At 35.3% G+C, this 15,705-nt stretch overlaps 3 protein-coding genes across 6 annotated transcripts; 1 reads left to right on the plus strand and 2 right to left on the minus strand.

Moving 5' to 3' along the window:
- Window positions 1-148: 148 nt before the first annotated feature.
- Window positions 149-4,696, minus strand: LOC140773654 (uncharacterized). Of its 3 annotated transcripts, XM_073116333.1 has the most exons (6): window positions 4,544-4,696; window positions 3,840-4,152; window positions 3,486-3,564; window positions 1,134-1,246; window positions 280-517; window positions 149-183 (listed from the first exon to the last, which is right to left on the minus strand). In XM_073116333.1, the coding sequence occupies exons 2-5, from the start codon at window positions 4,044-4,046 to the stop codon at window positions 281-283; spliced, it is 636 nt and encodes a 211-aa protein (XP_072972434.1). In that variant the 5' UTR covers window positions 4,047-4,152; window positions 4,544-4,696; the 3' UTR covers window positions 149-183; window position 280. The 3 variants fall into 3 exon arrangements, with proteins under 3 accessions (XP_072972434.1, XP_072972433.1, XP_072972437.1); XM_073116332.1 differs by having other exon boundaries at window positions 149-517; XM_073116336.1 differs by lacking the exon at window positions 4,544-4,696 and having other exon boundaries at window positions 149-517; window positions 3,840-4,535.
- Window positions 4,697-5,194: 498 nt separating this feature from the next.
- LOC140773653 (RPM1-interacting protein 4-like) lies at window positions 5,195-9,159 on the minus strand. The gene is made up of 4 exons (XM_073116331.1): window positions 8,783-9,159; window positions 6,352-6,822; window positions 6,064-6,255; window positions 5,195-5,539 (listed from the first exon to the last, which is right to left on the minus strand). Exons 1-4 carry the CDS (start codon window positions 8,786-8,788, stop codon window positions 5,507-5,509), a joined length of 702 nt encoding a protein of 233 aa, XP_072972432.1. The 5' UTR covers window positions 8,789-9,159; the 3' UTR covers window positions 5,195-5,506.
- A 2,400-nt stretch (window positions 9,160-11,559) lies between these two features.
- LOC140773795 (uncharacterized) lies at window positions 11,560-15,162 on the plus strand. Of its 2 annotated transcripts, none has more exons than XM_073116543.1 (6): window positions 11,560-11,780; window positions 12,509-12,576; window positions 12,676-12,950; window positions 13,193-13,267; window positions 13,348-13,410; window positions 14,731-15,162. In XM_073116543.1, exons 1-6 carry the CDS (start codon window positions 11,674-11,676, stop codon window positions 14,773-14,775), a joined length of 633 nt encoding a protein of 210 aa, XP_072972644.1. In that variant the 5' UTR covers window positions 11,560-11,673; the 3' UTR covers window positions 14,776-15,162. The 2 variants fall into 2 exon arrangements, with proteins under 2 accessions (XP_072972644.1, XP_072972643.1); XM_073116542.1 differs by having other exon boundaries at window positions 11,564-11,780; window positions 12,673-12,950.
- The last annotated feature ends 543 nt before the right edge of the window (window positions 15,163-15,705 follow it).

The following is a 15,705-nucleotide window of genomic DNA, read 5'->3' on the forward strand; positions in this document are numbered from 1 at the left end:
CCATCTACCAATGCTAGTAATCATATCTCTGCCATATAATGCCATTCTAATCAATCAGCAAGATCTCTCTCTCTCTCTCTCTCTCTCTCTCTCTCTCCAAGAAAAGAAATCAATCAGCAAGAGAGCCACAAGATGAATTTGAACCATATACAACAACATTGCTTGTTGGATTGATTAAAAGGGCTGTTCACAAAGAGAATAAAAAAGAAAAAGAATGAATGTAAATGGGACTCAGAATAGTTATAAGATCCAGAAAGAAAATAAATGACCAATGCCCACCTCAGTTGGTTAGAGGGAGGTACACCCTGTGGACACTGTTCTTCCTTAGCTTTCTTCTACAAGTGGGGCATTTCTTCTGAGTCTTAATGGAAGCCGTGATGCAGCTTTCACAAAAAATATGGCCACAGATAGTTGATGATGCCGCCACCAATTTGTTCTTACAGACAGGGCAGGTAAAGGAGGGTTCTTCCAAAACTAACCTAATAGGCCCTGTGTCAGTTTCCATCACACTCTTTCCCTGCCATCATCAATCATGGAAGGATTAGAATTCGAAGCAAAACACTGCAGCAAAGGATTAAATCCTTTAGGTGCCAAGAGCATAATAACTAAATAAAGCCAGTATCAGAGATGGATTTGTTTCATAAAGAAACAATTTTTAGAGAATGTTAGCAGAGAACTACATTCACTCAAGTCCTCGGTAATGTAGAGTCACGTTACAATACTAATAAAGCAGATATCAACAAGAAGTGAAGCAAAGAGGCTATAAATTGAAGTGTAGATTAGAGTGCCAGCATGTTGATCAGCTTCAGGTCAGCATCCGTGTCCTGACTGTGTCAAATGACCCATCCTGATCCAACTGAATACCAAACTTTAGCTTTTCAGGCTTGACTGTAATTAACCTGAACCAATGTAGCTCACAAGTCTGTAGGAAGATAGTCTTATCTATCCAGACCCATCGGTTAAACATCAGTTGTAATTGGAAAAATATCAATTGTGGTTCAGTCCCGTTTCAGAGTAATGAGACCTTAGGAGTAAAGATCAGTTTTGGCCATTTCAGATCTAAATTTGCTAGTTTCAGTTTTCTATTCCACAAACATAATATAACTTATCAAAGATAAAAGTAAAATTGTTACCTTAGAACTGTCATCTTCATCACAATCTATTAAGATCTTATTTGATGGAACCGTTTCATGCTGCCCATAAGCGCCTAGAGATAATGTGGTCACAGGTTCCTCAGTAGAGACACCTAAGAGAAAACAACGAGTGTTTGAAGATGTGATACAATATAGATGATCAGTAACAACACTATCAGCAAATGCTAGTAGATATAAACAGGCATTAGCGACATTTGTAAAAGGAAAAAATTATGAATATCAATATGATACAATACAAATGATTAATACGACAGTGCTCATTATCAACAGAGAATTCATATACATAGTGCATATTTCATAAAAAGGATGTCCAAGCCAGAGGTCAAGCGTCAAGCTTGAAATTTAGGCCTCTGCCATCTCAGAAAATATGCTGTTTAACTATACTCCTAAATACAGAGCCATTAAAGTTCTTCATCAATATGTAGATGCAAAGAATGGCATCTCTAGCTAATGCAAGTTTGGAATGTAAACCGCCGGTCAAATTCAGCTAGATTTAGTTGATATTCCAAATACCCACTTTGTCAAATATAAGTCCAACTAAGATGTCAAATAAAAAAATAAAATAGAAGAAACTAAAGCTACTAAAACCATACAATATTTTCATCCAGACATTATTGGAGCTAACCAAAATCAGCTAATACTATTTTCAAATGCCATTATAAGGAATTAAGTCTGCTAAATAGTGACATAATCTTTGCATAATAGCATATTTAAAAAGCACGGATTTCACTGGATTGTGCAGCAAAAATTACTATTCCATGTATAGGCCATGCTCCGTTGTATGATCATTCCATTGGCTTAAACTGCTTATGTACTTCAGAGAGCTGCACATGCAGCTTTAGTGATGCAGGCAAAATTGTGCTCAGACATACACTGTTTATTACTATAGGATTTTCAAATGATGCCAAGTGGACAATGTACTTTGCATGCAGATTTCTATCTGCAAAGGTTTAAAACTTCCACTACTTTTTGTTATAACTTGTTGCCATCAGAACTGATCAATCTCAAGCAAACTGATAAAGAACTGAGGCCCTCATGTCCTCATCACCGTGAAAGTCTTGTCCACATAATAGAATTGCTAGAGCACAACCAATAGAACATACAGAAATTTGCGATCACCTATCAACCTAATAGGCTAATATCAACCTATGGAAGTTGCAGCAAACTCCCAACCAAAACACTATCAGGCAACAGAACCTGCAAAGAAGCTATAGAGCCCCACAATATATACTAGCTGTCCAATTTTGTGCCCATAAAGCATGTCTACAATAATCCTAATGTTCTTCTTCCAACTTCACACATATGAACAGTGGTGGAGCTAGGATTTTTCAATGGGGTGGGGAGCAATCATGGAAGATAGAAAGATGCAAAGTCTAATCATGGAAGATAGAAAGATGCAAACTCTAAGGGGGAAAAAATACATAAAAAGAACATGCAAACTTTAAGAAAATTTTAATTTAAAGTTGTATCAAAATTTTAAATTCGGATGCTCCATCTTTTGGAGTTGAATCAAAAGAAATAAAAATTGCAAATTCAATAAAAGCAATAATTTTCATAATAATTAAGAAAATATAAATAATGTTATACCAAGTAATTTACCATCGTAATCAAATTAGATGCTAAAACATTAGAAAATAAAGGGGTGATGGATTAAAATGAGAGAGAGATAACACTTACATATAAGAAATTAAGAATTGAGATTAATCAATTTGCTTGTTTTTTATTTTCTTAATTGTAAAATAGCAAAATTGGTGAGATGAACTACAGAACAAGAGTGGGACGGATTAGATTATATCCAATCTTCTTGTCAAGTTCTCTTATTTCTTTTAGAAAAATAATCAGAAAAAAGGCAAACTAGAGAGATTTCAGTATCTTTTATTTAATATGAAACCTTCCATATATACTATCATTTTATAAAATTCCCACATTTCTTATTTATAGAACCTAATGTTATGCAATGTTAACTGTTAGATATGACAATAGATGGGCCCAAGTAGAGTTAATCAGAGATTAAACGGGGGCCAAATAGCCAGATGACATAAATTAAGGGGGCCGAATTGCAAAATTACATAAATTCTCTACACTGCATATGAACATACGTACATACATATAGGAAACCTGATGACAAGTCCAATAAAATTCTCTATGCACTAATGCCGACGACACTTACCACTACAAGTATCCAAAATTAACAAAACTTCCAAGTTTGCAAGCTAGATATACAAAGAAGCTAAACATTGTTTGATGCAATTCCAAGATGCTTTGAATCCAAAACTATTTCGGGAGCTACTGTTCTTCTTCAGGTAATGGAAATCCAAGATGTAGACTAACCTGGTTGTCTCGGATTTGTCTCCAAGTCGTCATCTAAGATGACTGTCGTGGGTTGGCTTCTCCCTGTTCGGCTCCTTGTCTGAAGATAAAAGGTAAGTGAAGGACATTATTATTCAAGAAATACGGAAAAAACAACTCAGGATTAACAAAGTAATCATATGGGGAAGACTGTTCTAAATTTATAGTAATACTAATTTGATTATGGAAGGAGAAATTATCAACTGAACAGAGTTGCTAGATTGGATTTGAACAACAAAAACATGCATGTAATATGCTACACTTTGTGCAGAGCCTAAGATCAAATCCAAATGCATCTAGAATAAGATCAACAAAGCCAGGGAATAAGGAACAAACTTGTGGAACCCCTCTTGAGTGGGACAGCACTTCAACTTCTTCCTCAATAGATTCTACATCGATTGGCGAGCTACTTAATCCCAGATTGGAAGGTGGCAATGCCACATGCTCAGAACCAGAATCTCCTTCAGAGGCCAACTCATTTGCAGAATCCGGAGTCCCCTTATGGCTGTCAGGAGAATAATTCAGGTCCCAATTAGGAACCATCTTTACCTCACAATCTTCCCCTGGCGTGCCTCTTTGATTATTCTCTCACTCCCCCAAGTGTGCTCATGATATATTCAACCCTAATTGCCTTTACTCAACTCCACAACTGTAGCAACAAGAACGAACACAAGTTGCAATTCTTTCCTCCCAATTAGCGTTAAAGATTCAATATTCTTCAACATTTACCACAATCTACGGGATCATATAACAGATAACCGAATCAAAAGTCTCACTAAAACAATTCCCATGAATAAATTTCCTTTTTCTTTCCCCGAAGAAGGATCAGAGGAGGGAAAAAAAAAACAATAGACAATAGAAACGTCAGAGATTACCACTAAAAGAGTCCAATTCCTCTCCAGGAAAGAAGAGACATTCTTTCAAAACCGGAATCAACAAAAGCGGGAAAACAAAAAACAAATAAAATGAAGAAATGATCGCCAAAAAAAAAAATGCAAAATTTTGATCATAAGATGAGGGAAAGGACCGAGTAAACGCACCGGAACAAGGATTGAGTAGGGAGAGACCCGAGCAGCCTTTTGTCTTTAACGGATAGCGAACGCAATCGAAGGAGTAAGAGAAGGTGTGTGTGCGCGAGAGAGGGGGAGAAGAGGAGAAGAGAAGAGAAGCGAGAGGGAGGAACACATATTGCATATATGATATATATTATATGAGTGGGAAAAAAATTCCATTTCGTCCGTAACGGAAATGCGACTAATTTTTAACCGTCCGATTCTCGCCATCGCCAATCTTAAAGTCAACCCCCCAGGGTCTAAGTCAACCATGATTAGAAAGCTATATATATATCTTAAAGACCATCCTATTACAATGAGTGACGTTAATTATAGAGATAATTATATTAAGACCCTTCTTATCTTCACATGAAAATTTTCTTTTCAGTGCATATTAGACCTCCTAAATTATGAAAAATCTAGTGGATAACTAATAAAATGGATATTTCGGATATTTTTTATAGTTAAAATAAATAAAGGGATCCTTCCTAGACCAGCAGTAGCACTTCATTTTAATTTTAATTTCATAAGCCAATTTGGTAGCTTCTTTATATGACTCAAGATAAAGGTGATGATCATAAGACCAGACCAGACCATTTAGATATCGACAGTAGCTTGGCCAAGAACAGAAAGGGGAATAAATTTTAACAGCTGCAGCCATTGACATTGCACACTCCAAATATTAAGGTCACTGAATGCAAAATAAACATCAAAGAATTTGCGATCACTGTATCATTCTGGTCACAAACAAAAGAGTGTAATATAAGAGAATAATAATTCCGAGTATTCTGGATGTAGCCATAAAAAATATCAGTCAGGACTCAGGACAGCAGATTTAATGGAGACATAGCAGGGGAAAGCATCCCGTTGCCAAGGAGAGATTCATGGCATAAATATCCTTATTAAGATATTTACAAACCCGATGATTCCGACACTCTTCAGCAGCAGCCATCACTTTCTGCACCAACCGAAGCATGAGCAGCTCTGCAAAGGAAATAGAATAATTTTGAGAATTGAAGAATATCTGGATATTTCAATTTTCAGGAAGAACTATTTGGCATCAACTTTGTTCCTTTTTCTTTGATCTTTTCTGATAGTAGAGCTGTGAAAAGTGATTACTACTAAGGAGGCAAGGTGTAGGGGTTGCGGTCTTGGTGATATTCTAAGAAACAGAAAAGAAGACTTAAAGTGGATACTTGTTCTTGATGGTTAGCTTACCTGGTTGCGATCAGCTGGAATAATAAGTCTAAAGTATGATAATAACGCACCAATTACTCTAAAAGTTTAAGCTGAATAATGATTTTTAATTTTTATAGTCTAATACTCTTGAAGGTAGTAAGAGAGGTGTTGTTTTGCAAATATACTGAAAGGTACAAATCCATTTGCAGATATATCAAAAGAGGTGTACACAATAAGGCCAAAAAATTATTGGTGATGATATGCACAAACCCATTTAGTTTATATTGTTAACTCTTTCCTACTGTGCACGCTAGTAAAGAAGCACTTACCGAAGTCTCGTAACTGTCATCTTGCCTGGAATTATTGACATATATTGCATCATTAGTTATATTTGGAACTTTTCCTGATCCAGTCTGTTTCTCCTCCCTCACTTTATTGAATATATGGGTGAATCCATCAGCTGATGAAGGATCTTTTTCATCCCATGCGCCGAACTTAGGCACAGCAGATCCTCTTTCAGGCTATCAATATAGAAAGTAATATCATGCATCAGCATGCCCAAGCAAGAGAAGCTTATATGATAACACAAATTTATTGACAGAAAGGTGAGTATTTACTGTTTCATCTCCTCGACCACCAGCCCTTATCCTGGATCTCCCTGGAGTGCCAGAACCAAGTCCGTAATTACCTTCAGAAGGGCCCTTTCTTTCCCAAGAAGGAGAAGACACTCCACCTTTACTTGCAGCTCTCACCTGGTAGTGGGGATGAAGGGGAGAATGCTCTACACTGCGGTCAGATCCACCACCTGCTCTGCCTACTTTCCTTTGTTGATCACCAGCATTTGGGCGATCTCCATAACGCTGCCGAGCCATGACATCATGATGGTCATCTCCTCGGCTTGTGCGTCGCTCATCGTTCGGCGTTGGGACATCTGGATCTGTAGAAAATGCTTCTGGGTTTTCAATAGGATCATTTGGGTTAATTAGCTTCCCTCCAGTTTTACCCTTGCGTGCATTGTCAAAGTACTGTGTGTAAGGAACATTGCGATCACTGTCCCAATTACCGAATTTTGGAACACGAGCATGTTGCTGCAGTCAAATGAAGATCAACTTGATATCACAACCAATGAATGAAATGTGAATTCTTTATTGTCTTAATTAATAGCACCAAAATAGCATCTTCTACATATCAACAAAAATGACAAAAGACAAAAGCAAGTAGAGCAGATTTCTACAACAACTGGTTGCTGATATACAATGTATATAGAGGTGGAATTCAAGGTGAAGTCTATTTCCATCATAAAAGTGCTCAAAGCAGTGTTAAAGAAACTACATTGCACCTATTATTGGTATCTCTAGTTTCCCTCATTAGACACTAAGAAATCTGATGTGAAAACTGTGTGAGGCTCAATATGAATTATTTCTCACACCTATTAAACCAAGTCATGAGCAATCTTCCTAAAATTTCCTGCAAATTGATTGAACATTTCTTGCTTCGGCAATCCTACTATATCCTGGTACAGCCTTTTATTTTCATACCCTTTTATGTTTCAGAGATTATTTGTTCTTCTCCCTCCTCTCTATTCTTGAAAGAACTCACTCTTTTTGCATCATGCGGTCTCGCATGGATATGGCCAAAACTCTATCAAGTCTTGATGATGCAATAACAAGGTTTATCCAGTAAACTTGCAAAGCTAATTTACCTTTAAAAAAAAAGAATTTGGTAAAAAGGACAAAATCATGTCACACATGCAATGGAGGAAAGAAGAGGAGTTTGCCTTGTTTTGATTTTTGAAAGAATCAAGTCAAAGGTCATTGCTCATATCTCTACTTCTAGCAACATCAAAAGCATTCAGTAAGAACTGTGAGGAACAAAATGTCAATTAGGTATCCAGAGTAGTTGAAGAAAGAGAAAAAGAAAGAAAGAACAATGTATTAATCAATCCCTCTCTAACCAAAGTACCTTTTAGACTACAGAAGTATACAAATCACTCCTAGAAAAAGACATCGAACACAAATTCAAGCAATGTCTTGTGCACTGTAGTTGCACTTACAACTGACCCATAACCCAACTCTGGTTGAGGTTTTTTTATTCTGAGTACCCGCTTATGATGTAAAAACATTTATTAGGTGTTCTAACTCTTCTATGAGCTCCTCGACGGTGTTTTGTTTTTAGAGATGACATATAGATCTGGAAAATAGTCTAAAGACTCTAAACATGAAAGGTCTGAACCACATCGCTTAAGACTATCATGAAAGAATTATTTCCATGACGAGAATATCTGACAGAAAGATAATCTATTGGAATTTGATGAAAGAAATCTTATTTGCTTGGATCCTTCTTTCCCTTTTCTCATTCATTTAAATTGTACTTCTGCTCTGCAAATCAAGCAACTCCAGATCTACATCTAGAAAGTAAATGTATTTATCAAACCAAATCCTTGAGATCCTTCAAATTATGTCTTAAAAGTTTCAACACCCTTTGCTTTGATATCATCCCTCCTAAGAAAATAGCAGCTAGATCCAAACAGTTACAAACATAACTATCCATGTGGAGAAACATAGACATAATGACCACTACAATATTTTGAAAAATTGCATCTCACCAAAATCATATCAGAAAAGACCAACAAAACTCTCTGCTTATTCTCAACAGAAAAAGGTACCAAAATCATCCGATACAACTTGAAAAACTCTTCAATTCCCCAAACAAAATCTAAAGTCCTTACAAACTCATACTTAGAACTTTATCAGAAAACAAAATATAGACATCACAGGACGCTCAATTGTCGAAAACCTTCAGAATTCCCCTTCCATTCCTTCTGTCCATAAGGAGGGAGAGCAAAATACCCGTATGTCAGAACCTTAAAACTCTAACCAATCTCCTTCAAACAAGATGATAGCATAAAACTACTAAAGACGACCACATAGTTAATAAATTCTGAAAACGTGACTGCCCAAAAATGCAATTTTTGCGATCTCCCGCACATAGATTGACAAATTAAAGAAAACCCACAACCAAAATGATCTAATAAACAAAAATACTCACTGCCATTTTATATCTTCAATAGCTCAGAAAGGATTTCTTCTTTTTCCGTCCTTCACCAATTAGATAAATGCGTCTCCTTTCTGATACCCCCGGCTTCCTCTCGCCTCCTCCCTTGATCCGGCCGGCAGTACTATAAAGAAGAAGAAGGAGGAAATCTCTTTGGAAGTAGCGGAAGGTCGCGTCTTTGGGTTCGGATAAAAATACCCAACACGTCAAGGAAGATAGAGAAGAAGAGGAGAGAGATTGACCGGAGGCACCGGTCATCTTTGACTTCGTCAGTCGTCGGCTTCTTCCTACATATTTGTTACTATTCCCTTTCTCTCTCTATTTTAGCTCTTAAGACTGGGACAGAGAAAAGCTACCTGAGAGGAAGGTTCTTTCTTCTCACAGTAACCCATTGAAACTTGGAAATTACTTCTGGAAAGGTTGACAGTGTCTTCAAGTGATGTCCTCCGACGTACAAGCAAGGAGTTTAAAGCTGTAGCAGAGACAACTTCTACCGCAGAACTCAAAGGAACAAGATTTAACAAGAGCTCAAGATGCGTTACCCAGTCCATATAAATCTTAAAAAGCGTTAATTCAAAAACTAAAATGTGATTAGATATCAAATAAACATATATTATATCACATCTGACTCTTAATACTGCACATGAGTAATTCTCATACCACGTTGAGATAGAAAAAATCCACAAAGGACAAAAAGTTTCAGCATTATCCTCCTTTTAGAAGCAACATGCTTTAACATTATATTCTAATACCTCAACTACCATGCGGTCCAAAATTTAAAGGCACTACTAATACATAGAACTAAAGAATATAAAAATGCTATTTGTTCTATATTACTAACCATTAAAAAAAGAAAAAGAAGAAGAAGAAAAGTATTAGTTGTAATAAGATAAACAATTTAAACTCATAGAGTAGGTAGTGGTAGATGGAATGGAAGACTGCCAGCTTTTATGGAACTTGTTTATTATCATGGCTGATGGCTTTGTTGTGGTAATTTGATTGCATAGGTGTGAAAGAGATTAGTGTTAGTCTTTTGGGCATATGTGATAATGTCGTTCTCTTTTGTTGTATTAGTCTGATAGAAGAGTTGCAACTCTGATGAGGACCAAATATGGTTGGATACCTTGGATTGGCTCATAATTGAGAGTTTTGGGTGATAATGGATGGGGGCCACTTTAGCTCCTGTTGCTTTCTTTACCACTCATTGTTCACTTTTTTTCTTGCTATCAAAAACAACTCATTGTATCATAATAATAATAATAATAATAATAATAATAATAGCTAAATATTATAATAACTTTATTTTAAAATATAAATTTATTTATTAAAATTATATATTATACTACACACTAATCTAATTACTAATTTATTCTTAATATCTATCACATCAAATGCTTTTATAAAAATAAAACATATTTTATCTATCTTTTCTTTCCTTTATATCACATCAACAATAATTATTATATTTTTATTTTAAGATATAAATAAATAGGATAATAGGTATTCTTAAAATAAGAATTTTATTTTGAAAAATATAAGTAAACAAAACCTTACAGTGTAGCATTTTAATTAATTAATATTTTTCACAAGATTTCTCTGATATATATATATATATATATTAGTATCTACAAGTGCAACTAGTACCTATCACAGCTATAAATAAAATAAATATTAATCTTGATACTCAAGTAGAAAATTGAACCCATAATCCTACCATTGACTGATGATAGAACCAGAATAGATGAATAAATATATAAATAAGATTCCTAAGTAATTGATGTGATAACTCACACAGAGATATCATTTCTCCAGTTAAACTATGTAGCTAAAAAAGTCATCTGAAGAACATATTATCTGTCAATTGGGAGGCATTTGCACCAAGAAGAAATTTATAACTTGACACAGACGTAAGAGTCCAAAGTCCATTTAATGCACAATTAATCTAATGAAAATGGCACTGAGAGCATGGTGGGCCAAAATGGAGATAGTAATTAATATATTTTTTTAATCCTATTTTTGAAGTATTTAAACTTACAAGATCTAAAGCTTAACTTTGGGAACTTTCTCACTATCTTACCTGATTAAATTAAATGTGATTAATGTTGTCCAACTGACATCTAATTTTTTCTTCAAAATAAAAATAAAAGGCAATCAATGAAAGTCGATGTTTGCCGACATTAAATTCTTTTGATGCCATTAAAAATACCAAAGATGATGTCTATGGAATCTTCAAATGTACTTTACTTGATTGTGAATAGAAAGTTAAATAGTAGATAAAAAAGAAGGGTTACCTTACCTACCCTTTAACCCTTTAAATTATTACTTATTTTTATTTAGATCATCTTATTTATATATATATATATATATATATATATATATATATATATATATTTTAACTCCCCCTCAACATTTATTATCTCATATTCCCTGTAAAAAATATGAGGTCAGAGTATAAATATATACAAAGAAAATAACATAATAGACATTTGGGAGTTTTATATAGTAGAGGTTTGGAGTGTTACAAGAAATAAATAAATAGGTTATATAAAATAGTTCAGGAAAAAGAGAGAAAAATAAAAGGAAAGAAGAAGGTTTGATGGTTATATGGATCAAGCTTTATGTGGGCCCAGCCCAATTATCTAAGTTGGGCCGACCGTAGAAAGATATGGGTTGTAGTAATTTTCTGCAATTGGGCCTGCAGAGGATCAACTACCCGAAGAGGGCACCAGGCACCTCCGTGCAGTAACTCTGAGATGCCAGAAACACCCGAAACATTTATCGTAATTCCTACTTTATCCCTCCTTCCGTAAAGAAACCCTACCTCCCTCCCACCCTCGAGGGCCTTGTCGCGGCCCTAGGTGCTTGTTTAAGGGTACGAATCCAAGATGTATGCTGATAAAGTTGTCGCTGGGGCGAAAAGATCCATCAGAGATCGCCTTTATGGTGGCATCTCCGATGATCTCGGCCGGATGAGGTCGGACGACGCGAAAAGGTTCGGTTTCGAGCTCATTGTCTGCAATTAGATCCTTCCGTTGTTTATTTACGTTGCTTGATTTAACTTCGTTTGATTGCAAGAAAGCTTGCTCTAAGTTTGGAAATTGGGGGATAGGAGCGCATAATGGAGTTATGGCAACTGGGTCGTATCCAAATAGGGTTCTTTTATCTGTTTTCTGTTTGTTTAAGTTTTAAATGAAAAAATTCAACGTTATGGTTAGTGTTTTTCTTCTTCTTCTTCTTTTTAGCTTGGCGGGTTGCTACATTGCTAGTTGGTAGGTACGACTTGTGGCTGAAAACTTTGGTTAAAAGATTATTGATATACTTTGTTATAAGTTCAATGTGAATATTAACAGCTAATTTATTAGTGAGAGAGATTTGCTGGAGCATTTTAAGATAAACTAATTTAGGTATTATACATGCTTATGACTACAGATTTGGGTGAAAAATTATCTAATTAGAAAGTGGAAGAAGTTGATGGCTGACTTGTTTAGCAATACATGTTAAGCCATGTTTAATTATCGAATGTTAGTGAATCTATGTTACTTGAAATCATCATGGTAGACTTAGGTTTCTTGGAGAAATGCAACATCCGGAGTGACGAGTATTTTAGGTTGTTTTTCAGGTTTAATTGGTTCATGACTGATCCCTCTATGATGGCCTTGAGTGTGTTTGGTTTTATGAATTGACTCAAATTTCATAGCTGATTAAGAGGTCATTTTACAGGTACCGCCAAAATGATGGTACATGGAGGCATGAGCTTCATACAGATAGCAGAGGACCACAATTTTCAAGTATAAATGTAGTAAAATGCAAATAATACTGAATGATTGCTAACTTTAACCTTCTAATTGATGCTTTTTTCTTTTCTTTTCTAACTCTACATGAAGAAGCTGAAGTTGGCATCAGGGATCTTAGAGTGAAGTTCCAGAGAAAAGATTCACAACCGGCTTATCAAGTTGGAAAGGTATCAGGTGTGCAAGATCTTCGTGACAGGCTATCTGGCACAATGCGCCCTCAGCCTGCAAATGCAGGATTACTGAAACCAAAGCCAATACAAGAGAGTGCTAAACCTGCCGGAAAGAGAATCCCTCCTGTGGAAGCTACTAATCCAGTCACCAAGAATGTCACTGCTCCAACTACCTCTAGGAAGCAGGGTCAGGAAAAGGTAGATGTCCTCTAAATTATATTATTCTTATGACCTCTGATCTTTTCTGTAGTTTTATATATATATATATATATATATATAATTTCACTCGTTTTGTTTGACAATGGTAGCTAATTAATTCATTAATCACAAAAGAATGGTTGGAGATCCAAGCTGAACTACATACTTATAATCCAAGAATCCAACATCTCATACCTTTTGACTTTTAGTATTTTTCTTTATTTAATTGTTGAGCTATCCAGGCTGAATTGTCAGTTGATAATCTACTAAATTCTCTGGGTCTGGAGAAGTATACATTAACGTTCCAGGCAGAAGAGGTATGTTTGCTAGATACTCTCATTTTGCATTGTAAAAATATTGGCTTATCGACTTTCAAATGGTAATAAATCTCTTGTAGGTTGACATGACTGCGTTGAAGCACATGACGGATGCAGATTTAAAGTCTCTAGGAATTCCAATGGTAAGTTGAAAGTTCCTTCATTTTCTTGGAGTGTTGTTGAGATAACAAAGTTTTTAATAGATTGTATATCTGATCATTTTTCTGATTTTGGGATAAATGCAATGCTGTTATATATATTCACAAAGACCCAAAGCTTTATTTGGTTTGAGACTAAGCTCTGAACTCGATTAGTCAGTCTTATTTCTTAGTCTTGAATTTTTGAAAAGTAAACTTAATTAGATATGAAAAAATGAAAAAATATTTGATTACTAAACCAGTTTAGAAGTCTCTGAAGCAGTTCAAAGGGAGTCCCTAAACTCAAACAAATAAAATCCAAGGATCATAGACATTGTGTGATACACATACATGAAAAATTATTTATATACTATAAAATTATAAATTATGAACTTTGTATGAATATTCTCACACTTAGGTCAAAATTAACTAGGCCTTTTAAATGAGTGAATCATCCTTGTGCAGCTAGTCTTCAGCTTGAAGTTGACCTGATATTGATAGTGATCGCCAAGTTAGATTGCTTGAAAATTGAATAGAGATTGAGCTTGACCTAGTTTTTCTGTTCAGTTGGATTAGTATACTGTTTGACATTATATATTAATTGTTCCACAATAGGGACATACATCTCAAAAGACGGCTTGATTGTTGTCAATTACAGATTAATAAGAGACCTTATTCTTTAGGGAATTCTTCAAATGAGCCCATTAATTTTTATCACTTTGCTCGAATGTAAGCTTGTGTACGACCCAAGCTTGAGTTTTGTTTGCTCCTTGAGCTTGACTAGTTCCTGCTTGTCCACAGACAATATGCCTTCTTGTTCTCCCTCCTCATCTTCCTATGCTTTTGTCCTTCACTTGCACACCCGTGACTTTGCTTGAATTCTTTAATGCTGATGGATCCTACTATAAAGCCATCTCTACCAGAGCTCTTTGTTTTGTATGTCCTCCTTGGTCCACCACATGCTATTGATTGTAGGCTGTCAGCTTTCTAGTATAAACCTACTTTTTCCTCTCTTGGTATTCCCATGGTACAGAGTCAAGAAAGGCCAGGCCAGAAAGTTACTAGTTGACATTCTGAAGTAGATATTGTATATAGCAACTTTATGGTTAGTATACTTTTGATTCATATGTTGTACACCTCTTCTACTAATTTGATCAATCCCAAGTTTATCCTTAATATCTGCCTACTCTTTATGTTCATTCTCACTCATCAATCCTGGTATGTTTATATGATGTAAATTTACTGCACTGTTCATGAACTTTGTGCATGGTGCATTTAGCTTCTTCACCTTTATCTTCTCATATGGTTAACTTTATGTACTGCCAGGGCCCCAGGAAGAAGATACTGTTGGCATTGAATTCCAGAACCTAGATCAATGGTAAACAGTAGCCTTTAAGATATCACTTGTGCTGTCGGTGCTGCTTCCGGTGGATGACATTACGATCTGTGGCACCGGATAAGTCATCACACACCTTAACAGCGTTCGAGTTGCTTGACATCCTGACACCCAGTTTAAATGCAACGCTCTATTTCTTTAATTCAAGATTCATCAGTAGATTCTGTTTTGTGAAAAAGTTTTCTTCTGCCCACTTGTATCTTGCAATCATTTTGAGAAGAATGGGTAACACAAAGCTTGTGTAGAAAAGTTTGAACTGTAGGAAAAATGTTGATTCTAACTTGTAATTTCATTTCAAGCTTTGAAAGGCATGCTGTCAGATTGCTAGTGTTCGAAAAATCTGTTTCAAATATTCCTGCTTCTGGATCCTTTTGCACAAGATAAAGAAGTATCACATGCACTATTGAATGAATTGGTGCATGAGTTACTGAGACAAAGAAGCCAGCCTCTTTAGTGTGGTTAATGTACTTAAAATTTGCTTCCTTTTAATGTTGTAGTTTCAAGCATAACCTCATTACTACTTTCCTAATATTTATTATTTGGATCTGTTTAAGGAAAAATTTTATTAAAAAAAAAACCCTCAAGGTAAAACAAATAATGGCTGCTGTAGTGCTGCTATATATCTCATTTTTTTTTATCTAAAACATATCCATCCTGGGCCTGACTACCAGTATTTATGGGCCCTAAAATTTAGGTTCAAGGGCCGAAGCACTTCTCAACAATTCTTACCTTTTTATTAGAAAAAATTATCAAAAACATCGAACTATTTTCTCTCTCTCTCTCTCTCTCTTTAGAAAAAAAAAAGAGGATTTTTATATTTGTTACTGATTTTTAAAATATGATAATTACTACTACATTCTTTAAACATCAGAATTGTTACTATTTTTTTTTTTTGACACTTATTA

Source organism: Typha angustifolia, chromosome 13 (genome assembly GCF_048772165.1).
Source record: "Typha angustifolia cultivar Huaian chromosome 13, ASM4877216v1, whole genome shotgun sequence".
Taxonomy (NCBI): Eukaryota; Viridiplantae; Streptophyta; class Magnoliopsida; order Poales; family Typhaceae; genus Typha; species Typha angustifolia.